At 51.9% G+C, this 26,779-nt stretch overlaps 1 protein-coding gene across 1 annotated transcript; it reads left to right on the forward strand.

Moving 5' to 3' along the window:
- Positions 1–1,365: 1,365 nt before the first annotated feature.
- On the forward strand, positions 1,366–26,728 carry FBXO10 (F-box protein 10; the record flags this gene model as incomplete). The annotated part of the gene is made up of 10 exons (XM_082497864.1): positions 1,366–1,950; positions 7,524–8,378; positions 10,619–10,768; positions 16,040–16,176; positions 19,381–19,451; positions 20,033–20,185; positions 22,010–22,285; positions 22,590–22,900; positions 25,516–25,697; positions 26,422–26,728. The coding sequence occupies 10 exons, from the start codon at positions 1,366–1,368 to the stop codon at positions 26,585–26,587; spliced, it is 2,886 nt and encodes a 961-aa protein (XP_082353990.1). The 3' UTR covers positions 26,588–26,728.
- Between the last annotated feature and the right edge of the window lie 51 nt (positions 26,729–26,779).

Below are 26,779 nucleotides of genomic sequence, written 5' to 3' on the forward strand. Positions count from 1 at the left end.
TACGTTTGCTGGCACATGAGTGGGCATGAGCTGGCAGTGGTGAGGTAGGCAGGGGCACAGCCAGAACCGCCTGGTGCGGGGTCAGAGCCACTTCTGCCAGCAAAGGCTCTCCCAGCTGCTCAGCTGACCTGAAGCCAGCCCATGGACGTACACAGTTTTTTGTGGTATTTGTAGGGTTCCTACTGCACTGGAGCACTGATCTCCGGCTGTTGTGTGCTGGATAATGTGTATGAAGCAGGCTGCTTCAGGGGGAGTGCTGATGGATGGTGGAGCTCCCTGTTTTGCATTATTGTTTTCTCTGGTCACCAATAATAACGATTCTACTCTCAAATACCTAGTGGTAAATTTTGTGAGGTACCTCCCTGTTCAGTGAAGCTGCTTGTCCAGTGCTTTCTGGAGAGCAATGGAAGATTGCTGAGCACATGGGGCATTGGAAGGCTTGTCTGCCACTGCATGCGCCGGGTAGGAAGTGGGGGCTGAAGTCCTGCTATGAAAGCAGGCATTGTGCCACCAATAGGCACTATTTATCAGGGCAGGACATGGGGAATGACTCTGGGCAGGTGTTGGCATGATCCAGAGCAGAGGGGCATGGTCTTGCATGCCCTCAGCAGCAGTGGCCTTATGCCAGGGTGGGATCAAGTGTCTGGGTTCCATTATGAGCCATGCCCACTTTGCTTGCAGTGCATTGCCAACAGTCATGAACACTTTCTTTTTCTTGATCCCTCTTCTGCTCGGAGGGTCCCACTGGTGTCCCTGGGTACTGGGCCACAGGATAAACTCGGCCTCTGGAGAAAGATTCACACCTTTCCTAATAGCTCTGTGTTCCAGGAAGGCGTTGTTCCTGCTGGGGCAGCTGACGAGACCTGCCAAGGGCTGGCTGGCTGCCGAGGGCTGACAGAGTGTGGTGGGGGAAGCCATATCAGGGGACGTGGCAATGCCAGGGCAGACAGATGTGCTTGTTCCTGAAGTCTTTGAGCCCCATGGTTAAGCAACAAAGTTGTAACCACTCTGAAAGAGCAGTGACCTCAGCACAGCTTGTTTGGGCATTGCTGGCCTGTGAGCAGGTCTAGCAGGAGAGGGAGGGAGGGAGGCAGTCCTGGGGGCAACAGTGGAGGGAGCACACCGCAGGGTGAGTGTGGAACCCCGCTTGGTCAGAGCGCATGTCTCTGCCTGAGGCATGCCAGCATGCTGCTCTGGGCCTGCTTCTGTACAGCTGTGTGCCCAGAGAGGTGTATGTCCGTCGGGGTCCTGCATGTCCCTGTTGAGAGGGTGTCCCTGCCTTGGCTAAGCCTCGCCTTGCTCCCCGTGCCCCAGCAGCTCTCCAGGCTCACCGCTGATGCTGTGTCCTGTCCTTCACAGGTGCTGATGGAGGTCAACGGCCTGCCGGTGGAGCTGTGGCAGCTCATCTTTTCCTACCTGAGCCTCTCTGACCTGGGCCGCTGCAGCTTGGTCTGCAGGGCCTGGTACGAGCTTGTCCTCAGCCTGGACAAAACACGCTGGCGGCAGCTCTGTCTGGGCTGCCTCAAGCACAGACACCCCAGCTGGCCCAACCAGCCCGGCGTGGAGCCGCGGTCCTGGAGAGAGGCCTTCAAACAGCACTACTTGGCCTCCAAAACCTGGACCAAAACCACACAGGACCTGGACTCCTCCAACTGCCTCTCTCTCTTCCGGAGGCGGAAGGGCCGGCGCCGGCTCTGCGTTGGTGCTGGGGGTGAGTTCGGCAGCCTCCGGGCCGCCCTGGCCGCCGCCAGCCCCTACGACTGCCTTGTGCTGCTGCCCGGCATGCATGAGGAGCAGAGCGAGGTGTTGCTGAAGGTGCCTGTGGAGGTTGTGGGGCAGGGCAAGCTGGGGGATGTGGCACTGCTGGTGAGCATCGACCAGCACTGCCCCACTGCCCGCCTCTGCAACGTGGTCTTTATGCCAGCCCGCTTCACCTCGGTGCTCTACAAGGTGAGGCTCGCCAAGTGTGGGCGGTGGGGATGGCAAGACTGCTGAGGTGTCCTGGCTGAGGGGGTTCCCTGGTCTGGGGTCATCTGGAGAGCACAAGCAGGGGTTCATGGGACTCCCTGATGCGTGGAGGCTCAGGGGCTTTGTGCTCTGAATGTCTCTACTTGATTACAGATTGCCACATATGTCACACAAATTGCCACTATCAAGAATGCCTTTGATTAATAAAGCAAATATATATCTATTTCAGGCTATTACAAATTACTATCAGTAATCAGTAATACAGTATCAATCTATAGTACGGCAGCAATAAGTAATAGAAAAAATCAACCATATAGCATCAACCAATAACAGCAGCAAACAAGTAACTATTACAGGTTACTGCAAACTTTCCACCAATACAACAGGTTATGATAGATTACCTATATGGATATGTAATACAAGTATCAAGAGAATTAGACAGATTTCAGAAGGCATCAAACCATCCGTCAGGTAAATTGTTAAGAGGGGTCATCATTATGGGGTAAACTAAAAGGGTTTTATTAATGACTAAATGATAAATAAATTATAATTAATTGATGATTGAATAATAATTAAATGGTAATCAAATTATGATTAAGGAAAAATTGAATGGTAATGTGTCGTGGTTTAGGCCAAATCCACCACTGGGGACCCGAGGGACCCCAGACGGGACCGACAGATGCTCCCCTCTACCCCTCTACAAAGAGAGAGGCAGAGGAGGAAAAACAGACTTACGAGTTTAGAAGAAACTAAACTACTTTAATGAAATATTAATAATAAAATAAAAAGAAATAATGAAAAATATATACAGAACCGTATCAAGCTCCCGAGATGACAATCACGTCACCGGCTGGCACTGGGGCAGTCCCAGGCTGGACTCAGTGACGGACGGGAACTGGATTCCAGATCTGGATTCAGGATCGGGATCGGGATCACAGGCAGACAAACAGAGTCCTCCTCAGACGTCGGCCATTGAAGGAAGAGCCCGTGACCCTTTGATCCCTCAGCTTTTATACTGAGCGTGAGGCAGATGGGATGGAATACCCTGTTGTTCAGTTTTGGGTCACCTGTCCTGTCCGCTCCTCCCTCCAGGTGGGACCCCACTATGCTTTTCCGCTTCCGACCCTCCAACGTGGCAAATAACAAAGTTGGTTGGCCTTGGCTGTTATGGCAATAAGTATAAGCAAGAGCCTCTCTGCATACCATGCCTGGGCATCAGCTATAAACAATTGACCTTATCATTCTGAGAGAGTGAACACTGTCTGCACAATATGCAGTTAATTTCAGTTGTTAGAAGAGGCCCAGCTAAGAAGCGAAGTTACTGAACAAAATTGGTTCTGTTTTACCTCAAACCAGGACATAATGAAACACTGATTTGACAATGATTTGACACTGACTTAAATGATAGTTTAGACAGTTGTCAAACACTCTACTACTTACTACACTTCTAATAATTAAGCTGGGTATATAAGTGTCACTAGCACACAATATACTTTTTGGCCTAATGTAAAATGTCACTTGTCTCATTATAGGTATCAGATTCCAGGTAAGGGGTCTCTCAGCCTCAAGGAGTAAGCTTGAGAGAGGTCCCTCAAGGGAGATCGCCACTGTGCAGCCCACTGCTGTGCAGGAGGGCTCAGGGCGGCAGATTTTTATAGTATAGTTTTTATAGTATATTTTTATAGTATAAGTGAAGGACTCATAATCAACCCCTTCCTTTGGTGTTTGTGCAGGTGTGCAGCCATAGCAGTTTTAGTTTTGTATAAAAACTAAAAGTTTTACTTTAACTGAGTACCAGCTCAGGCAGTTGCTGTTAGCTCCTGATGAGACGCCTTAGTGTCTGAGGAGATCTGGCCTGGCACCCGTCACGGTTTGCACAGCAGGGCTGACTTCAGTCTGGGCTTGTTGCTGATGCCTGAACTGAAGCACGGTTCTCTCGGTCAGAGTGGGTGCAACCATAACACCATCCCAGAGGGGCACCCAGCCATCCCACAGGCGGGAGGGCAAACCACACCAGCCCCAAAAGTGGGGCCAAAGGGAACCAGTGAAGTAACAGAGTCTCACATCAAAGATGCCCTGTGTCACAGTCTGGCGCCAGCCAGGCATCCCCAGCCATGGTCCAAGATCTCCTAGCAGGCTCATCCAGAGAGTTCAGCTGATTCAGGAAAGGAAAAGTACGTGCAGGATGGGACATTCTCAGAAAGAGAGGCTCCATTTTGGATAAAAATTAAATCTATTTTAATAGGGTGTAGCACACCAACACTTTGAGCAACAAATAGATGCTGTTAATTTCCATGTTTTGACTGAAACAGCCAATAGGTGATGATGTTTTTGTTCTTTCAGGAAATTTTACTTTTCTAGGCTATTTCCACTTTTCCTGATGATAAGTTGCCATTACAGCCCCTTGGTTTTTGCACTTACTAGTGGTATCAGGATGTGCCTGGTTTCTCAGTACCCAGCTGCACCTCAGAAAAACAGCTGTGCTTCTCAAGGATGTTTCTGGCTCCCATCTCCCAGGCTGGCAGGTGTTTTCCTTTGTTCAGGGATTTCTCACCAGCTGCCTTTCCGACTGCCAGCACAGCAAGGCGTGAGCAACCTGAGAGGCTGGGTGTGCAAGGCACCCCTAAGAGCAGGGTCTCCCTGCAGCGTGCTCCACGCCAGCCCTGCTGCCCCCAAAAATGGTTGCTGCTGATGTGTGCTCTTCCCTCAGCCTGGGCTGGGAGCCCTCTGCCTGGATGCCCAGGGTCTTCTGCGGACCTAAGCCAGGATACAGGATCATGGCCCCAGCCCTGTTGCCATGGTCTATCCTGACAACACTTTGGTCCCCATGGACAGCCACTGACTGGTCCAGAGTGGGATGTGCCCAGTGCGAGTGCTGCGCCCATGGGCTGTGCCTCCAAAAACGAGACCTTCCTCGTAACAAGTCAGCTCATTGTTAGTTATAACTTAAGCTTTCTTTTCCTTTTGACCATTCTATTATGTGACGTGTTTAACTTAATCAGTCTGAAAGTCCCCAAGAGACAGATAATATACGGGCACGCAGTGGGAAAACTGAGTCACAAATCTGCTGAGAAAGTCCCTCTTTGTCCGTGGACACGTGCTGGCTTGCTGAAGTGGACATGTGGTGTCTTGCTTAGTGACGTCTCCTGCACCCATGTGGCTGCATTTCACTCTTCAGGCTGCCGCTCTGGTCTCTGCGTGCAGCAGGGTGATGGTACAGCCCTTCAGCAGCTGTTGGTGAAATGAGAGCGTTTCCTCCCAAATCCATCAATGAAAAACAAATTAAAAAGGCAAACTTAGGCCAATCTTACTGGCAGTCATTAAAACCCTGTGAGGTGCGATTTCAGAAGGGCTTTCACAAGCAGCCTCCCAGAAGTTGGTTTGATTGTGTCCCTTTTAATGATTTTTTTTTTTTTTTTAATTTAATAAAAGGGAAGGTACGGTTCACTCTGGAGAGACTAGTAGTTGGAAGGGATTTCTGTGTGGTTGTCTTTGGGTACAAATAAATGCATTTCAAAACCTGTTTGCAGTATGACCACTTCTGAGAGCACTCAAGGCTGAAAACAAATGTTAGGATGGTGTGTTGGCTGCAAGCTCTGGAAATTTCTGTAAAATTGCCCCAGCTCACCTGTCACAATCTGTTGGTCTGCCTGCTTTTAATGTGGTGCACTAGGCAATCGAGGGATAACCTGGGAAGAGAAAGTAATGATTTAGGAGATTCCTAGTCAAAGTAAGAGTACAGTGAAATTCCAAGCAGAGTACTCAGCTTTTCTGACCTGGCTGCTCTGTACCTTTTTGCATTTCAGTTGGCCTTTTCTGTAGATAAGCAGTGACTTGCCCTGCCTGTGCAGGAGAGAGATATTTGGCCATGCACAATCATCCTCGTGGTTTGCCAGCACCCATAAATTGCTATGTGCATTACCTAGCACAGCAGGAAGGCCATGGTAGGGATGGCTCACAGTTCTGCAAGTACCAGCAGGTCAGATGGGAAAACACAGCCAGGGAACAAGGAATTGATGGTGTTTGTCCTCCTGCAATGTCACAACAAAATGCCTGCGCATTGTATGCACCAAGGATGCTAATGGCTCTCCAGGCCAACCAGGCCATGTTTGATGTTGTCTTGCCTGCTGCTTCACCCAGTAAACCCCTGAGTCCCTTAACAATGCCAGCTGGCAAATAGATGTCTCTGAAGGTTGCAAAATCTTTGTAGGGAGTGTTGCTAAGGTTTAGTGATCTTGGCAAATCTAGGTCCTGTCTGCTCCCACACATGATGGCTCGGCCTTGCTGAGACTGCAAAGCTGTGTCTTGGCAGGGAAGTTGTTGTGGACACCAGTGAGGATTGGTGTTCCTCAGGGGTTGGTACTGCGACCAGTGCTCTTCAACATCTTTGTCAGTGACATGGACAGTGGGATCGAGTGCACCCTCAGCAAGTTTGCTGACAACACCAAGCTGTGTGGAGTGGTCAACATGCTGGAGGGGAGGGATGCCAGATGCCATCCAGAGGGACCTGGACAGGCCTGAGAGGTGGGCCCATGCCAACCTCATGAAGTTCAACAAGGCCAAGTGCAAGGTCCTGCACCTGGGCAGGGGCAATCCCATGCACAAATAGAGGCTGGGCAGAGAATGGCTAGAGAGCAGCCCTGGGAAGAAGGACTTGGGGGTGTTGGTTGATGAGAAACTCAACATGAGCCAGCAATGTGTGATTGCAGTCCAGAAGGCCAACTGTATCCTGGGCTGCATCAGAAGAAGTGTGGCCAGCAGATCGAGGGGGGTGATTCTGCCCCTCTACTCCACTCTTGTGAGACAACCCCTCCCTGCAAGTGCTGTGTCCAGCTTTGGGGCCCCAACATAAGAAGGACATGGGCCTGTTGGAGTGGGTCCAGAGGAGGGCCACAAAGATGATTAGAGGGTTACAGCACCTCTGCTGTGAGGACAGGTGAAGAGAGTTGAGGTGGTTCAGCCTGGAGAAGGCAAGGCTCTAAGGAGACCTTATAGCCCCTTCCAATATCTAAAGGGGACCTACAGAAAAGATGGGGAGGGACTCTTTGTCAGAGGGTGTAGTGATAGGACGAGGGGAAACAGCTTTAAAGTGAAAGGGAAGATTTAGATGAGATATTGGGAAGGAATTCTTGACTGTGAGGGTGGTGAGACCCTGGCCCAGGTTGCCCAGAGAAGCTGTGGCTTCAAGGTGTTCAAGGCCAGGTTGGATGGGGCTTTGAGCAACCTGGTCTAGTGGGAGGTGTCCCTGCCCATGGCAGGGGGGTTGGAACTAGATGATCTTTAAGTTCCATTCCAACCCAAACCATTCTGTGATTCTATGATTCTAAGTTAAGAAAACATTGCTGGCAGGGAAGAAAGCCAGTAGGTGTAAGATACTTGCTAAGTCAGCTTGCAGCACTGCATCTGTGCCTGTGTGAGCTTGTTGCATTGGTGACACCTGAACACATATTGTGTTTGTGAGCGTGAGCTTGTTTGCTGTGGAAGGACTCCATTGTGCGTCCATGGTTGCTTTTTCTTGCTTTGTGCAATGGTCTTACCTTGTGCTTACTCTGCAGACAACCTCAGGCTACGTCCAGTTTGACAATTGCAACTTTGAAAGTGGGCAGCTACAGATCCACGCACCGGGGACATGTCAGGTGAAGTTCTGCACCTTCAGCCAGTCCAGCATCCACTTCCGCAGCGTGGCCCTCTGCATCCTGGAGAACTGTGAGTTCACTGGCAGTGAGAATGCCTCTGTAACTGTGGAGGGCTGTCCAAGCTCTGACCGTAACTGGGCCTGCAAGCACCTGGCTGCGCTGGCCAAGTGCTGTGCAGCGTCATTGCAGGAGCCCGACCAAGCTGGCTGCTCCATGGCCAAATGGGATGGGTGGGGGGAATCACTGCTGGGGCCAGTGAGAACGTGTGAGATTGTCGTAGGGGAAGAACGAAGCAGCTTCGTCTCTGCTGCGGGTGCTCAAGCCCTGGTTGGCTCAGCCCAGGAGGACACTGAGTTTGGAGAGAACCTGCAAGCAGCAAAGGAGGAGGAGGAGGAGTACCCGGCCCTCAACTCAAACTCCAGTGACAGTGACTTACGCAGTGACGATGAAGAGGATGCTCAGCCTGCATACAAACTGCCCTATCAAGCCCACAACCTGAGTCACACGCTTGCTGACATTACAGACAGCAGGCTTCAAAGCAACAGACTGCACGCCCTTCAGAGGGACCTTAAGCTCAAGTCTCTGCAGCGTGAGCTGCAGCAGGACAAGGAGGCCCAGTCTTTGGCCAACTCTCTGCAAGGCTGCATCATCCGACAGTGCCTTTTCAGGGATGGGAAGGGAGGAATATTCATTTATTCACGAGGGCAAGTAAAATTGGAAGGAAGCACCTTCAGGGATCTGACCTACGCAGTGCGCTGCATACAAAACAGTAAGGTGCTGTGAAGACTGCTGTGAGCTCTCTTCCCTTTCCCTCCTTCTCCACCAGCTCCTTCCTATACATGGCTTGGGTTAACCAGCCAAAACAAAAGGCAGGTCACTTGCAGCCACCTGCTTTCTGCATGCAGTAACATAATTGCAATTGCAGGAATTAACTCAGTGGCATGTTGGGGTAATGTAGTTAGGCCTGCTCTACCTGTAAATTAAACTCTTACCCTGTAAAAGTGGTGCTGGTTAGTATCACCTTTGCTGCTCCCAGCACAGCCCATACTACAAATGCAGGGACCTGGGGACTACGGTGTCCACCCCTGGTCTTTCCCCTTGCCATGACCAGTCCTGGCTGCTTCATGAGACCCCACAGGGATGGGTGCCTGCCGCAGCCAGAAATGAGGTGTAAGGAGGGACGTGCTAGAGGCTGAATTGAGGTTTTCCCTCAGCACAGCATCATCTAACCCTGCACTTGCCCGGAGCTCTCCACCTCTGTGCCTGTGCTCCTCTTCCTTGACAGGACCATGGATGGTGTCGAGGACTGAGGGGAGAATCACACTGCCAAAATCCCCAGTGCTGGCAGTGTCATGGATGCTCAGGAGGCTTCTTTCCAACCACCTGCCCAGAGCAAGACCATCCGCACCACTTGGTCGCGGCTGCCCAGGATTTAAACCCATTTTTCAGTCTATCACTTTAAAAGACTGCAAATAAAATCTTTGTGCAAGGGGAATGTTTTTCCACCCAGTTTTGGGAAAGGGCTTTGCTATGATGGTGCTAGCTCCCAATCTGCAGTCCCCACAGAAGGACTGCAGACTGCTGTTGCCTGTGCCCTGCAGAAATGCTTTGCTTCTTGGCAGTGGAGGATGGCTCCTTTCTTTCCAAGGGATACCTGTACCAGAGGTGCTCTCCCAAAGGCCACCCCGTGGGCACATACTGGGGACAGGAGGGAGCAGAGGCACCTCAAGCGGCTCCACTGTGCTGCTCAGCCGCTCTGAGCTGCTCGGCTAGGAATTAGCACAGAGGCTCTTGTCAAGAGGTGGGTGTCAGAACACCAGGCAATGGGAGACAGTGAAGTACTTGGCTGTGAGACAAGGGCAAGGTGGGTGCAATGCCGAGTGGGACCATGGCGGAGCTGGCAAGGGCTCAGTGTCCTTGCACAGCTAGGACCCTCTGGTGCAGGGCAAGCCTGCACCAGGGTCTGGTGTGTGGGACCCAGCTGGAGCAGGCACCTGCGTTTCTTGCCTCCTGTAGCTCCCTTCCTGGGCAGCCAAGCATGACTGATGAAGACAGGCAGCTGTCGAGCCCTGCTGAGCTCCACTTTTAGTCAGGAGATTGAATGAAGCACCTTTCTGGAATGAGCAAATAAAAGGAAGTATAATTTAATTACCTTCTGATCTGTGTTGCTCATTGAAGTGGGATAGGCAAAGGCAATTTGTAGATTATTTCTTAGCACTCCTAAGACATGGATTTAAGGCATGATTTTGTTTGGCTGGAAAATATTAAAGATTGCTGCCGCATAAATATTTAACTACTTGCTTCGAGGAAACTAGGTTGTTATGAGTGGTATCAGTGCCTTCAGTTTGATGGCCAGGCCATTTCTGCCCCCAAATGGCAGGATCTTTGTTCTGAAGGTGCAAGGCGATGGGCAGGTTGTGTTCTGAGCATGTGTGCTGTAGCGCACTGGCCCAATCAGTGTCATGGGAGGCATTTGACACGTCACCTCTGAGCAGCTCTGTGCAGCAGAGTCAGGAAACAGCCTGTTGCCGGCTGTGTTTGGAGAGGATGCTGATGCAAATGGGGACTGCTCAAGCCGGGATGGGGCAGGTCTGTTGTACCACGAGCAGTGTGGAGATGGGACTGGGAATGGTCACTTGTTGCTGACAATGTGCAAGCCTAATGCAGTGAATGAAGCCACTGGGCACACCTGAACGTGGGCTTTGTCAAGCAGAGGGATGTCAGGCCAAGAGGATATCTTTGCTCTGGCTGCATGGCAGCAAGCACTGCAGGTCCCCATCCCCAAGCAGACCCTTGCGAGTGGGTAGTGTCCAACAGGGTTACCCGTAGCACTTTTCCACATGCATTGATTTTCCTTTCAGCTGGCCTGTGTGCCTGGCACACCCTGGGTTGCGGGAGAGGCAGAGAGGTGATAGATGCACAGAGGCTGCAGAAGGGAGAGCTGTACCCTTTGGTCATGTCCTCTTCCTTGTCCTTCTAACTACAGCTTCAGGTGCTTCTCCTCTTGCCTGCAGGTTATCATGCTGAGGAATGACATCCACCATTGCAAAGCATCGGGGATATTCCTGCGCCTGTCAGCAGGAGGCCTGATTGCAGACAATAACATCCATTCGAACTGTGAGGCCGGAGTAGACATTCGTAAGGGAGCTAACCCCCTTGTTCTGGTATGTACCCCTCTAAGCCACGTGGGAGGGCAGTGTGCTCTTTGTCTCACATGCTGTTTCTCTCCAAGGGGTAGCAGTGTTCTGTCTCCTAGTACAGAAAACACTGACTGGCTTTGCCCTTCAGCCTGTTCCTTAGGTTTTAGCTAACCCCAAGGGCAAGGCACATCAAAGTGCTGCCTGAAGGTACATGCATGGTCTCCTGCTCTGTTTGATAGTATGCGTCTTAAAATTGCTGTACCTTGAGGGTCGGGGCCTTTTCCTCTATCAAATAAACACCCCTGTGTAATGAGCAAACTTCACAGAATTTTTCACAGAATTTTCAGAGTTGGAAGGGACCTCTAGAGATCATCTAGTCCAACTCCCCTGCTAAAGCAGGATTGCCTAGAGCACATTACTCAGGACTGCATGCAGGCGGGTCTTGAAAACCTCCAGAGAAGGGGACTCCACCACCTCCCTGGGCAGCCTGTTCCAGTGCTCTGTCACCCTCACCGTAAAGAAGTTTTTCTGTGTATTTGAACGGAACTTCCTGTGTTCTAACTTGTGCCCATTACCCCTTGTCCTGTCACTTGGAACCATTGAAAAGAGCCTGGCTCCATCCTCCTTCAACCCACCCTTTAGATACTTGTACGCCATAATAAGGTCTCCCCTCAGCCTTCTCTTCTCCAGGCTAAAGAGTCCCAGCTCTCTCAGCCTTTCCTCATACGGGAGATGCTCCAATCCCTTAATCATCTTAGTTGCCCTTCGCTAGACTCACTCCAGCAGTTCACTGTCCCTCTTGAACTGGGGAGCCCAAAACTGGACACAGTATTCCAGTTGTGGCCTCACCAGTGCAGAGTAGAGGGGGAGAATGACCTCCCTTGACCTACTGGCCACACTCTTCCCTATGCAGCCCAGGATTCCATTGGCCTTCTTGGCAACAAGGGCACATTGCTGGGCCATGGATAATTTACTGTCTACCAGGACCCCCAGATCCTTCTTCTCAGAGCTACTTCCCAGCAGGTCCACCCCTAACCTATGCTGGTGCTTTGCATTCTTCCTCCTCAGGTGCAGGACCTTGCACTTGTTTTTGTTGAACCTCATTAGGTTCTTCTCTGCCCAGCTCTCCAGCCTGTCCAGGCCACGCTGGATGGCAGCACAACCCTCTGGAGTGTCAGCCACCGCACCCTGTTTGGTATCATCAGCGAACTTGCTGAGGATACACTCTGTCCCCTCATCCAGGTCATTAATGAATATATTAAACAAGATTGGACCAAGTATTGACCCCTAGGGGACGCCACTGGTTACAGGCCTCCAACTAGACTCTGCCGCTGATCACAACTCTCTGAGTTCTGTCCCGCAGCCAACTCTCAATCCACCTCACTGTCACCTCATCTAGCCCATGCTTCCTCAGGTTCCTAATGAGGATGTTATGGGAGACAGTGTCAAAAGCCTTGCTAAAGTCAAGGTAGATGACATCCACGACTCTCCCCTCATCCAGCCAACCAGTTATAACATCATAGAAAGCTATCAGATTGGTCAAGCACGATTTACCCTTGGTAAATCCATGTTGACCACTTCCAATAACTTCCTGTTCCTCAACGTGTTTGGAGATGACATCCAGAATGAGTTGCTCCATTACCTTCCCAGGGACAGAGATGAGACTAACCGGTCTGTTGTTCCCTGGGTCCTCCTTCTTGCCTTTTTTGGAGATTGGAGTGATGTCAGCCTTCCTCCAGTCCTCAGGCACCTCTCCTGTTCTCCATGACCTTTCAAAGACAATGGAGAATGGTCTAGCAATAACATCCGCCAGCTCTCTCAGCACTCGCGGGTGCATGCCATCAGGGCCCATGGACTTGTGAATGTCCAGCTTGGCCAAGTGGTCTCTGACATGGTCCTCCCCAACTGAGGGAAAATCTTCCTCTCTCTAGACCTTCCCCTTTGCCTTCAGAGTATGGGATTCATGAGGGACAGCTTTAGCAGTGAAGACCGAAGAAAAGAAGGCATTCAGTAACTCTGCCTTCTTTGTGTCTTCCACTACTAGGGCACCTGTCTCATTCACCAGTGGGCCTACATTTTCCTTAGTCTTCCTTTTTCTATTGATATACTCAAAGAATCTCTTCTTATTGTCTTTAACTGCAGTGGCCAAGCTGAGTTCTGATTGAGCTTTGGCCCTTCTCATTTTCCCCCTACATAGCTTTGTTATATCTTGATAGTCCTCATAAGTTGCCAACCCCCTTTTCCAGAGAATGTAAACTTTCCTTTTTTTCCTGAGGTCCAACCAAAGTTCTCTATTTAGCCAGGCTGGTCGTCTTCCCCGTCTGCTCGTTTTTCGAGACAAGGGGATGGCCTTCTCCTGCGCTTTTAAGAGCACCTGCTTGAAGTATGCCCAGCCTTCCTGGGCACCTTTGCTCTTCAAAACTGCCTCCCAAGGGACACTCTCAACCATGCTCCTAAACAGGCTAAAGTCTGCCCTTCGGAAATCCAAGGTGGCAGTTCTGCTGGCTCCCCGCCTTACTTGATCAGGAATTGAAAATTCTATCATTTCGTGATCACTCTGCCCAAGCCGACCTCCAACCTTTACATCCCCCACAAGACCTTCTCTGTTAACAAACAGTAGGTCCAGTAGGGCACTTCCCCTAGTTGGTTCCTTCACCAGCTGTGTTAGGAAGTTGTCTTCCACACACTCCAGGAACCTCCATGACTGTTCCCTCTCTGCTGTGTAGTATTTCCAGCAGACATCTGGGAAGTTGAAGTCCCCCGCAAGAATAAGGGCAGTTGATTGTGAGACCTCTGCCAGCTGCTTATAGAATACTTCATCGGCTTCTACATCCTGATTGGGAGGTCTGTAACAAAATCCCATCACGATGTCTGCCTTATTGGCCTTCCCCTTAATTCTTATCCATACACACTCAACACTGTCATCCACACTGTTAAGTTCCAGACATTCAAAACTGCCCCTAACATAGAGGGCCACCCCACCACCTCTCCTTCCTTGCCTATCCTTTTTGAAGAGTTGGTAGCCATCCATTACAGCACTCCACTTGTGTGTGTCCTCCCACCACGTTTCTGTGATGGCAACTATATCATAGTTTCCTTGCTGTACAATGGCCTCCAGCTCCTCTTGTTTATTTCCCATGCTGCGTGCATTAGTATAGATGCACTTCAGCTGGGCTAATTGTCCTGCCACGTTCTTGGGGGCACAAGCCCTAATTAGCACCTGATCATACTCAGACACTACTGTAGCTACCAAATTATCACTACCCCTCATGTCTTTGCTGTCACACAATTCACTGTCCCCCACCATCACTGGGACAGGCTGCAAGACTTTGCTAACACTTTCACCCAGAAGCACTGGTACGCTTCTCCCAGGCACCACTTTTGTAATCCTGGTTTCATCCCCATCCCCCTTCAAATGTAGTTTAAAGCCCTATAGATGAGCCCTGCTAGCTCTTGTCCCAGGATCTTTCTTCCTCTTCGGGTTAGGCTTCCCCCACCTGTTGCCAGCATGCCTGGTCTCCTGTAGATGAGCCCATGATCAAAAAAGCCAAAGTTCTGCCAGATACACCAGTCTCTGAGCCAGGAGTTAATTTCCTGACTCCTCCTATTTATCCCCTCGTCAACCCCTGCAAATGGTGAGATAGAGGACAACACTATTTGTGCTCCCGATCCCTTAACCAGCCATCCCAGGGCCCTAAAGTCATTCTTCATTGCCCTTAGACTTCTGGTACCTACCTCATCACCACCTACCTGAAATATCAGTAGTGGGTAGTAATCTGATGTCTTAACCAGGGAAGGGAGTTTTCTCCTTATGTCCTTAATTCTGGCCCCAGGGAGGCAGCTGACTTCCCTGTGGGATGGGTCCGGTCTACAGATAGGGCCCTCTGTTCCCCTCAGAAGGGAGTCACCTACCACAATTACCTTCCTTTCTTTCTTGGTTGAGGAAGTCCTGAGGCGGCGGGGTGAGTGCCCAGCACTGGGCGCCTCACTGGATGGATCATCCTTTCCATCCTCAATTGCCTGGTCTTCGATTTCCAAAGCCCCATACCTATTCTGCAAGGGCAATTGGGATGGTGAGGGGGGCTGTGAGGGGTTCCGCTTGCCTCTCCGGGGAGGGATCTGACTCCACTCCCCCTTATCCCTTAAGTTCGCTCCTTCTGCCTGGTAACAGGACTTGTGCAAGCGAGGTAGTAAACCGGCACCATACTGTAAATTGTTTCTCCCACACTGGGGTTTGTGTTATCTACCCTGGGAGTTGGTGGAGGGTCTCAGCTCTCTGCTCAACCTCAGGCAGGAGGGGAGCATCAGCCCGCTCTCCAGCAGCATGGCTTTTCCTCCGTATCAGTAGTGTCTCCAGCTGTGCAGCGGGTGACCCTGTTTACTGAACACTGTATCTGTAGATATCCTGGAAGGAACTGGGGCCTCAGCATGCAGGGAGAGGCAGAGAGGTAGATACAAACCGCCACCCAAGTGGCCCTGTGGCTGCATCGAGCTCTCCATGTGAGCTCTGTACAGGAGATGAGGCGGGCAGAACTGCAGCAGCTCTGCAGCACCTGCAGGAAGAGGTGGCAGCTCAACTGTGGAGTCATGGGCCGTGTCTGGCCTTGGTTGCAGCTTTAAGATACTGTTTGTTGCTTTGCCTGGTATTGGCAATTCCTACCCTGCCACTCCATTAGTTACTGGGCTGGGACTGGTGTCCTACTCAGAGGGTCCCAGCACACTCCTGTCTTCACAGGAGATGTTGGCCCCTGTAAAGAGAAGCAGCTGTGTGGCTTTTGACAGCGGTCCTTCAGACTGTGCAAAGTGCTGTCTAGCAGCCTGAGAAAAGGCACCACACTTTAATGCCAAACCCCCAGCTTGGACAACTGCCTTCAGCTCCTGTGGGGTGCTACCAAGGGTCTTTTACTCTTGGTTGCCTTCGGGCAGTGTTGGACTTGCAGCCCCACCAGCCCTGCACAGTGTCAGGCGGACTGTGGGGCACAAAGCATCAGCGAGTGCAGGGTAGCCCTTGGAGATGGCAGCAGGAACTGCTGGAGGAAGAAGAGACTGCTGGCATGATGGGAAGGGAAATTGGGCATTGTGTACTAGAACCCCAAAGAAGGGTAAAAGTTAAGTGTGCCTTGACCATTTAAGAGTGATTTCTTGGCAGCTGGATTAATTACCCTTCTGCCCTTTTCCCCAGAAGGTTTTGGAGCTGTTGCTTTTCTCTGTGGTTGCTGTTTCCTCTTGCTCACTTTTATGAGTGACCTACCTTTTGCTTTTATTCTCTTTACATGTGCAAAAATAAAACCGTAGTGCAATAAGATACACAGTGGCCTTCGCTCAGGCATTGTCGTCGTTGGCAGCGGAAAAGGCATCATTCGTAGCAATCAGATCTATGGGAATAAAGAAGCTGGCATTTATATTCTGTATAACGGAAACCCTGCTGTGAGGTATGTTAGCTAGCACTGACCTCTCTCTCTCCTGTTAAGCATTATTCCTCCCACTGTGCACACTTTTCTTCTCTTTCTTTCTATTATCACCATAGAGCAGAAATAGAACCATGGTAGACTAGTGCTTTTCTGTGACTTTCCTCTGTCTCCTTGCTGCACCTAGGTCTTTGCCAAGTGGCAGTCCTGGGTTTTCCCCCTGTATCTGAGGAGGACACAGGCTATATTCAAGATGAACAACTCACACATGTCATGGTGCTTTTTGCAGGAAAAGGGGAAACGGACCTTGGCACTCCAATCATTGTTACTCCAATTCACCTTTCTGCTTTAAACACCTGGAGCTACTGACTTATGTGTGTTTAATACCATTCAGTTTAGATGTTAGTATTGGTGTCTGGCAGGCTTTCTTCAGGTCAATGCCATCAGCTTTACATGGTGGTATCAACTGGTAGCAAAGAACCCAGAAATGAGATGGCAGCTGGAGCATGGTATTGGTTGCAGATGTGAGGGGCATCTCATCTGTACTGCTACCCATTTCCACCTCTCACTGAGCCTGTGTGTGATAAGGAATAGGCATGTGACAACTCACCACAGTGCTATGGAGCAGGGTGGCGCACAAAAGGAAGAAAATGGTTGCCCTGTATCAGCCCTGTAGCTAGAATGTGAGTATTTGTGCTGAAAGTGTTGATAATTAACAGTGCTTCAGCCTTGAGTCCTGCAGACCTAATGAAAGCCACTTCTTGCAGGCATCTCTACTGAGGCACTCAGTCTAAGTTGGATCCTGGAGAGAAGTCTGCACCAGATGTACCAGCCCTGAAAACACAGGGGTCGGGGCCAGGCTTTCCAACAGGGCATTATGAAATTGCTGTCTCAGAGAGAGACTGGTTTCTGAGAAAAGTGGTATTGGAGTAACAGGGCCCACCAGTGCAGAGGAAACACGCTGCGGGATGGAGAGATTCACTAGATGCCTTTCCCTCTGTACTTTCTCGCAACATCATTTGCAACCCCAGTTTGCACCTTGGGACTGACATATGACCGTCCATGCTTGCTGGCATGTAGGAGATGATGGGGAGGAGGCAGGGAGGAAGCTCGGTGGGAAGACACTTTTGTTCTCCTGACCAGCCACCCATTGTGGAGGAGAAACCCAGCTCCACTTGTGCGTGGTGCTCTGTGCTGCCTTTTGTCCGTGCTGGCTTGAGGCAGGCTCTGGCGCTGGCCAAGGCGGCGTGCACCGGCGCTGGCCCAGTGGTGCCACGTGCAGCTGTGTTGAGCGTGGGGTTCAACGGGGGCTGTCGGCTCAACAGGGGCTGTTGGCATGGCTGAGTCTCACTGGCAGGGTGGTATGTGTAGCTGCGGGCAGGCAGGGCTGGCAGAAGGGGGATGTTTATGGTGGGAATAATGTCCTTTGCTGGGTGCCTTTTCCACAGCTGGAAACAGAATAATATTTTGCCTGTTCCCAAGAGCTGTGAGCCCAGCTCCATCCTTTGTTGCTGCCTGGCTGAGGGACAGATTTCAGTGGGGCATTGCAAGGGACTCCATGCAGAAAGCAGGGAAGTGCCCTTCTCAGAAGTGTGCCAGCAACATAGGTGCAGAGTATCATTTTTAAGCATGATACAGACCCTTGGGCATGTACATCTCCCAGTCAGAGGTACTCTCTGCAGCAGCTAAAAAGCTGTTTGGGTGAGACGACATCCCTGCTGTGCCAAGGCTGAGTCTGGAAGGTGCCAAGTTTGATGGTGCCCAGTAGTGCAACGCTACTGCCTGCTCCCCTAAGCTGGTGAGAGCAGCACTGGAGGGCACTGACCCACAGAAGTGGGACTTGGGCAGCTGAGAGCCCTCACCTTGTGTTCCTGGAGGATTGCCTCTGGGATGGTTTCATGGCTTCTATTCCTCCTTACCCTCGCAGGTGCTGGTGCAATCGTGGATTTCACGTATGGGCACATCTTCTTACTTGGTTTCTCTTTCTAGAGGCAGGCCTGTGTGTTGCTCCAGGTCCTGCAGCCCACAAGCAGCTTTGCATTCTCTGGGCAACGCTGATAACCTGTGCTACTGTGACAGGGCGACGAGGGCTTCCCTCAGCTGCCGGATCAAGCGGTCATGCCCGAGCAGGCAGCTGTGAGTGTAGGGGCAGCCATGCTGGGGCAGCCGAGGACAGCAGAGGCAGTAGCTGCCCGGTGAGTTGGGGTGACCCTGCTCTGCCTGCACTTGTCCCTGGCAGCAGGACAGCAGCGTGAAGTGCTGTGCCCACCCCTCCATCCGCAGCCAGTGCTGGTGATGGCATGTCACAGACGCTGCTTTCCCACCCTGGCTCACTGCTGCAGAATCTCCTCCACTCCTTTTACAGCCTGGGGGGAGCGGAGCCATCTCCGGTGAGCGCTCCTGGATGGATGCTGGGGTAGAGTCCATGCCAGGCACTGTGCTTGGTTGGTGTTTTTTCTTCATGACCAACCTGATTGCTCTCCCACTCTGAACCTCAGCAGCAAGCCAGAGATTCAGGGTCATGTGGAGGAGGAGCTGGTGATGGGCTTGGGGCTCCTGTGCTTCATTCCTCCTGACGGGGTCCCTGTGTGGGACCTTAGGGGACAGCTGGTGATGCCTCTACTCAAGTGCATCAGGGCCCATATGTGCTCTCCAGGCTGTCGTTCCCAGCACAGCGTTGCCTCTGCCCCTGCCACCATGTTTAATGTTTCCTGCCATCAATTGTGATCACTGTTTGCCCACTGACTTCAGGGTTTCTCTTGCAGCAGCAGTGCCGTGTCTGATAAAGCCTCTCACCTCCTCCTTGGGGTTTTCCCTGTCCGTACATTCCCTGCAGCTGCAGCTGTGGCTGGCCACTCCTGGAGATGGGACACCCAGTCTGATGTGGTGGTCATTTCATGGGCACCTCCCACTCTTTGAATGCTCTTCCTGATGTGTGTTTCTCCATGCTGCCTTTTGTGCTATTCACCTCCTTGAAAAAGTGGTTCAGCTGCTAGTAGTTCCGCTTTGCTTTGCATGTACCTTCCCTGCTGTGCTTCCCTCCTGCTGCACTTTGCTGGGCAGCTGCCCTGTGCCCAGCTCTTGCTGCTGGGCACAGGCTACAGGCCTGTGACAAGTAGCCAGCCAGGGAGACTGGTGCCTCTGCAGAGACCTGCTGTGCTGGCATCGATGCAAACCATAAGCAGGCAACACTGCTGCTGGTAACTTTATTTTCTTATCCTACCTCAGTGGGAACCATATTTTCCAGGGACTGGCTGCTGGAATAGCAGTGAATGAGAACGGGAGAGGCCAAATCACAGGTATGGGAATGAAAAGGCGTTGTTATGCTCAGTTTATTTCTGTCTTTAAGCCTCTGTCTGTTTGATTGATTGCAAAATTTATCTTGTTGTGGTTCTTGGGTGACTTTAGATGCAATAATCTCCTGGTTTGCATTTTCCGGATGGCATTTCTGCTGTTGACAGTGGAAGCATGTCTTTCCACAGTGTGTCCTCCAAATTATTGTTCCCTTTGTCTCTGGCACAGCTGGGATGTGGAACAGTGCTCCAGAGCAATCTGCCACGTGGACTGCTGTTTTTCCCTCCTGTGCCATCCAGGGTATAAGCTGAAGCTGTCAATAATGTTTTCCTACTGTTGTGGAACCTCCAAGTGGTGTTCCACTCTGCCCTACATCTTGGACAACAGGGAGGTGGTGGCTACTGGAACTGCTAATGACCAGTGTCCTATGTGGGAGAGCATTGCCAGGGGAATAGGGGAATGGGAAAACTCCTGAGGCTTGGGTTCTGCTGCAGGCAATGGGAGCTTTTTGGTGGGGCCAGGTCTCCTTGCTCTTCTGTGGGCAGGAGGCCTGTGTGGTCACCTTGTCTTCCTGGCCTGGCACTAGGAAATGTCATCTGTGAGAACCAGTGGGGTGGGGTGGACATCCGCCATGGGGGCGACCCTGTCCTCAGGAACAACCTCATCTCCTGCGGCTACTCGGATGGTGTGGTGGTGGGCGAGCATGGGAAGGGTCTCATTGAAGGAAACACCATTTACGGTAAGGAAGCGAGCTTGCGTGAAGAACAATTCTCACCTTATACACTGTACCCCCATCCTCTTGAGTTTGCCAGGAAGCCCTCTACTTATAGTGCACTCCAGAGCTGTGGGGGTGCTGAGGAGGGATCTGCTGTGGGTGCCCAGAAGGGAGCTGTGATGGGTGCCCAAGAGGAGCTCGTGGTGGGTGCCCAGGAAGGATCTGCGGTGGGTGCCCAGAAAGGAGCGGTAGTGGGTGCCCAGGAAGGATCTGTGGTGGGTGCCCAGGAGGGATCTGGGATGGGTGCCCAGGAGGGATCTGGTGGTGGGTGCCCAGGAGGGATCTGGGATGGGTGCCCAGGAGGGATTTACGGTGGGTGCTCAGGAGGGGTCTGGGGTGGGTGCCTAGGAGGGATTTGCGGTGGGTGCCCAGGAGGGATCTGGGGTGGGTGCCCAGGAGGGATCTGGGGTGGGTGCCCGGGAGGGATCTGGTGGTGGGTGCCCAGGAGGGATCTGGGGTGGGTGCCCAGGAGGGATCTGGTGGTGGGTGCCCAGGAGGGATCTGCGGTGGATGCCCCAGAGGTTTGGCCAGGAATGGCACCACACCCAGCCCAGCACTAGCAGTCCAGAGGTTGTGCCACTAGCACTGCCGGACTGTGGCTCATGAGGGGCCCTCTCTGCTCTGAGGTGGCCACCTCTTTGTTTCTAGCAGAGGACAGGAGCTTCCCTCTGAGTCCCAAGAGGGAAGCCATCCTTGTACGACTGCCCTCATGCAGGACAGGGTTGCAGGAGAGGATGTGCAGTCCCCACGGGATGATGGGAGCCATGTCTGCTGCTGTCCTACACCCAGCTAGACTGGCACTGGAGGAGTCTGGCAGGGCCTGTAATCTATCAAGTGAGCTAATGTCTGACAGGTGGTAAATCCCCCAGGTGATTTTCATAGGAAGCTGGAAATAGGTTTTTTAGAGGGGGTTTAAAGCAGCTGCAGAGAGACAAGTGCTGCAGAGCACCCACCACTGCCAAGGCTCAGGTCTGAGTCCTGGGGCTGTGCTCCTCTGTGGCCCTGTTTAGGACAGGGATGGGATGCAGGCAGTTGTGTAGCATGGCTTTGTGTGCACCTGTCTGCACATCAGTCCCACTAGTAATGCTGGAGGCAGTGGTGGCCAGTAGTGCTGGCAGCCAGTGTCAGCCCCTCGCAGCGAGGGTAAGGTACGCAGGCAGGGAGTTCCCAGAGATTTCTGGAGCAGCAGTGGTCAGGGCAGGAGGAGGGTGACAGTAGGAACCCTACATCCTGGGGGTGGCAAAGCTGCAGCTCGGCCTGCGATAGACACTGGAGAAAACACCTGGGCCCCTGAGGGGAAACCCAGCTCAGTGTTTCCATAGCTGCTCGCTCCCTGGCCCTGGAGACTCCCAGTCCTGGAGGAGGTGAGACCACAGCACATGGGCTTCCAGCACTGGCTGCCCATCTGTGGCGAAGCCACCTTTGCATGCAGCTGGTGGACAGGGCTGTGCCTGGCCATGCCACAGAGCCCCAGGGCATCATGGGTTTGCTTCCTGATTGTGTGAGTTAAGCCAGGGGACTTGAGCGGGGGTCAGAGTATAGACAGTGCCACGAGAGGGCAAAGGTGGAGAAACAAAGGCACTGAGCTCACTGACTCGAGTTGACCCAGCAGGACCAAGTCAGGGCCAAAGCACCTCTGTGAGCCCCTGACATGTGTGGTTAGCCTTCATGTGTGCTCAAAGAGGAGGATATTCTCCATCCCACCTGCACTGCACATGGACTACCAGCTGCTTTGGGGCAGGGCTGGGGGTCTTCACTGCTGAGTTGGTGGGCCACCCTGCTCTGCAGGCAACAAGGGCTGTGGTGTGTGGATGATGTCCTCCAGCCTCCCGCACCTCATCAACAACCAGATCAGCCACAACAGCCTCTACGGGGTGGCAGTGTTCTGCCACAAGGATGACGCTGGTGACTACCCCCCTGGTCAGGGGGGCAGCGAGAGCTTCCAGGAGGAGAGGGAGGGTGCCGGTGGGGAGAACAACCCTGACAGCGAGGAGGAGTACCCAGCTGCCCATCATCCCATCAGCGTGGCACTGGTGGAGTTGAACAGCATCAACCACAACGGAGGTGAGCTCAGGACCTGGGGCTCTTCCCAGCCTCCAGGAGAAGGGGTGACATGAGGAATGGTGTGTTGTCCTGGCCCACCAGCACTGTAGTCTACCAGGGTCTTCCTCAGCTGCCATTAGGCCAGGAGCACCCTGGAGAAATGGTGGGCTGAGACCTGAGTGTGGGTGGGTTTTTGTCCTTAAGCTCCCAATCAGAAGGTCACATTGTGACAGAAGAAACTGGGTAGCTTTTAGAAGTAGGACTACATTTGTAGTTGTATCAGTTAAGTTGCTCTTAACTGATAACTCTTCTGTTTTTTTTGCAGCTGCTGGGTTGCATGTCAAGAGCAGCGAAGCACTCAACATCATTGCCAATGTAATTCACGCCAACCGCGATGGCGGGGTGGCAGTGCTGCAGAGCAGCCAGCTGACACGCATTGCAAACAACAGCATTTCCTGCAACAGGCGGGGAGGTGTGCTGGTGGAGGCCGACTGCCAGGTCGAGCTGCGTGGCAACGGCATCTATGCGAACAGCAGCCATGGCATTATCTCCAAGGGAGAGGGTGTCATTGCAGAGAATGACATCATCGGCAACCACAGATGTGGTCTCCAGCTGCTCCATGCAGCAGACATGAAGGTGTGTCCTGCAGAGAGTTGAGGGGGCACCGACTTGTGCACCCCTGCAGCTGGGGGCAGAGGCGAGAGAGCCTGCTGCTGCTGCCCTCCCTCCTTGGGCGAGGGGGAAGCCACCAGGCCCTCGGTTAGTCCATGGGACAGGAGGCACTGTCCTGGCGCTGCCAGCAGGAGGAGTGGACAATCAGGATCGTATCCTTGACTTCGTGATTAGAGGGGGTGTAAATTCCAGGCTACATTAGAAGCGTGTCCAGCCGATTTAGGAAGGTTGCCACCCATCTCCTTTGCCATTGGGAGGCTGCATCTGAAATATTGTGTCCAATTTGGGTCCTCAAGGTCAAGAGGAAGGTGGAGAAAATGAAGACGGTCTATTTCAGAGCTACCAGGATGGGCAAGTGCCAGGATATGTGACTAAAGAGATGAGGCAGAGGAAGCTGGGCTCAGTTAGTCTGTCAAAGAGGAGGCCGAGGGGGATCTAACAGCAGTCCACAGCTACCTGGAGGGCAGTGAAAGCCAAGCTCTTCTCAGCAGTGCCAGGCAGTACAACAAGGGTCAAAAGCACAAGTTGCAGTGGTCCCTGAACCTTGGGAGGTCCATGTGGGAGACTGGGGGAACCTTCTTGCCTTGGAGGGTGGTGCAGCTCTGGGACAGGTCACAGACTGGTGTGAGGTCACCATCTTTGGGGCTTCCAAGCTTTGGCAGGTCAAAGCCAGGACTGCCCTGATCTAGTGCTGTAGAGAGTCCTACTCCAGAGCTCCCTTCCACCAGCACTCCTTAACTCCAGGTTTTTCGTGGGCAGTCATTGGGAATAGGCTGGAACAAAGTTGGCAGAAATTGTTTGAGGGAAGATGTAGGTGCAAATTAAATAAGCATTTGTTTTTAATTGCACCAGCAGTACAAAACTAGAGTACACTGCTCAGGAGAAAGTGACATTTCCATCCCTAGTGGGTTTGAAGTGTGTCATGTCCTAACATCTTTCAAGAGAGGTTTAGAAGTGCTCTGTAGGGTCCAGGAGGAGGAGCTGAAATCTTCCCTAGCCTCAACATTGTTGGGTCCATGCTTATTATTGCTCACTTGCAGCAGGAAAGCACATGTGTACCAGCAGGGCTGGTCATATTGCCCCAGACTGCTTGGTGCCCACAATGGCAGGAATGTGAAAGGTCAGCAGCTTTTCAGGTGGGCAAGCACATGAGGGACGGGCTTATGCAAGCTCATGCCATTTTCAGTGGCAGAGAAAAGAGTAAATTTTCAAGTCCTATTCCAAGGCCATATCCTCTTCGACAGTGATCTGTAGGTGGCTTGTCACATCTGTCTGATGTTTAAGCCTTGGTAAAGTACAGCTCAGTCATCATTCCCCCCACAAATGGATTCACAGATGGCTTGTAGGAGAGACCTCTCTTCCTTCAGAGCAGCAAAGGGAATCCTGTGCATTTTGGTGCAATGACGTTCAACAAACCCAGGATTGTCCCCTGTATTTAACTGGGTGGACGATCCCGTAGGCCTCTGTTGGAGATTTGCAGGATGCGTGAGCTGTGCTGAAGAACTGGGGTAGCTGGCACCTGAACTAGATTTTTTTTTAAATTAGATGCAGTGTTCCAGTATCTAGCCAATTCCCAAGGTTAGTACCTGGCTCAAGGTTGTTTCCGTTCTGTTCTTTGTTGAGGTGTAGCCATTGTGCATCACAATGATAGATAAATGCAAATTAATTCATCATGAAGGACCCCTAAAATGAGTATACAGAAAGCCCTGCCAAGACAAATGCTCTGCACGCGTCCTGCAGGGCCTGCCAGGCTCCTTTGGAAAATCATGCTCATAGAAAACCATTGTCCTCTGGACCAGAAGGTAAAAAACATTGCAATTTCCTTGGTCCCAGCTGTCCGCTGTCCACTGTCCTGGAGCACACAAGCAGAGGTCATGTTGCAGGGTTCATTTGGGGTGCAGAGCTGGGGGCACAGGTCCTTGTTGACGTACTAGTGATGTTGTGGTGCTGCCATTTCTCATCTGCCCACTGGCAGAGCCCAAGAGGTGCCTGCAAGCAGGTGAGATGGTGTGTGGTGCTGAGTGGGGGGAGCACTGGGCGAGGAGCGTGGCAGCAGTTGTTGCTGTGGATCCAAGGAGGGGAAAGAACCAAACTGATCTTCCAGATGATGGCACAGTGAGAGATGTAGCCTTGTGTTTCTTGGGAAGAGGAGACTCCTAAGTGCTCTTTTTTTTTGTATACAAAGAACCTTTTTGTATACAAAAAGAACCTTTTTTTGTATACAACCTGTAAGTACAGCTTTTCAAAACCTGGAGGGCAAGGAACAACAGATTCATGTTCAGCAGTGCTGTGCTTGTGTTTCACCAGGGGGTTGGGTACCAGCTGCAGGGAAGCTTGTAGCATCTAGTACTGATAGCAACTGACCTGCCAGCTGGGGCCATCAGTAACATGTGGAAGGCGTTAGGAAAGCTTGTGTGTGCATGGCTATGGCATGTCCAGTCGGAACCCTTGGTATGCTCCCAGACTGACAGGGAGTGCTAGTGAATCTGTAGAAGAGCTTATGGTTTGCTTTTGTGTTGATCAAAGAGCCATATGAACAATGTCCTGCTTGCGCATTCCATCTGAAGCTTATTTTGCAGGTGACCAAGAACAGGATCCAGTCCTTTCGGGACTATGGGATTGCTCTCTTTGATGAAGCCAAAGGCCTGGTGCAGGAAAACCTTATTTTCCAAGGGAGATCCAAGAAATCCATTTTGCGACCCATATCAAATGAAGAGGATTGCCTCATCCAAAACAATGTGCTTCTCACCTTCAAGAAAAGGTGAGGCTGCTGGCACCATGAGGTGCAGTTGTGAACTTGGAGCCACCGTTGCACTCCTGTGTTAGGTGAGCACTGGAGGGCTCTGCTTTGTGGCTCCTCTGCCCAGCTTCCCATCCCTGCTGACCCATGGCACCAGCCTCATGTGCATGTTGAATCACTGCAGGTAAGGACTGCAGATCAAGGGGAGCCAGAAAGTTTCTCATGGGATATCTCTAAAGCCAACTGAGGGGCTTGGATTATTCCTTGACAGACCAGTGTGGGTCTTCATGATGTCTCCAAGCACAGAGACATCTGCCCTGTGACCTAGCCAGCTCATTTTCCTGCACAGTGCTACCTTTGAAGCCTGGCTGTTGTGTTTGCATACTGCATTGCTGTCCCTGCAGTACAGGCAGCCCTGGGGTGCTTGTAGGCTGGGCTGTGAGAGTTGGAGGAAGGAGGAAAGGCCAGACCCGCTTTAGCAGTCACTTAGAGGTGTTGGTCGTGAAATTACAGAAAGTATTTTTTTGCAGTAAAACAAGATAGTCTGTCTCAATTCTCCAACCGTTTCTGTCCCGCTTGGGTTTTTGAACAGATATCATGTGGTGAGCATTGTGCACGTACCAGCACTGCTCTGCCCCTTTCCTCCTTGGAAGGGTGAACCTCAAGGGAGTGTTTCTAAGGCTGCTCTGGAAGTGCGTTCTCACCCCGCTCGTGGCCACGCGTGGGGTGTCTCTCCTTTTCCCAGGTTTGATATGGAGTGCATGCTGATCAACCCCCCAGCACGACCTCACCTTGAAGGAGGTGCCCCAGTGTCCTGCACGGCGGCTGGTGGTCAGAGGGTTTCCAGCATAACCACCAGGGTTGATGGGGGCTGCCACAACCATGGGAGCATCTTCTGCACCATTCTTTGACCAGGGAGGGAGGTTTCTTCAGCAGTCTCTCTGCCTGTCTTTTCTCCAGAGGTGCTGCTGGGAAGCTCTCACAGCTCAGGGACAGGGACCCCCATTGGACTGTACTCCCTTCTCATGAAGGATTTTGCAACTTAAGTGACACCTCACTAAATAAAAAATAGCTGGGAAAACAGCTGTTAATGTCTTCATCTT

The sequence above is a fragment of the Vanellus vanellus genome (assembly GCF_965231255.1).
Source record: "Vanellus vanellus genome assembly, chromosome: Z".
Taxonomy (NCBI): domain Eukaryota; kingdom Metazoa; phylum Chordata; class Aves; order Charadriiformes; family Charadriidae; genus Vanellus; species Vanellus vanellus.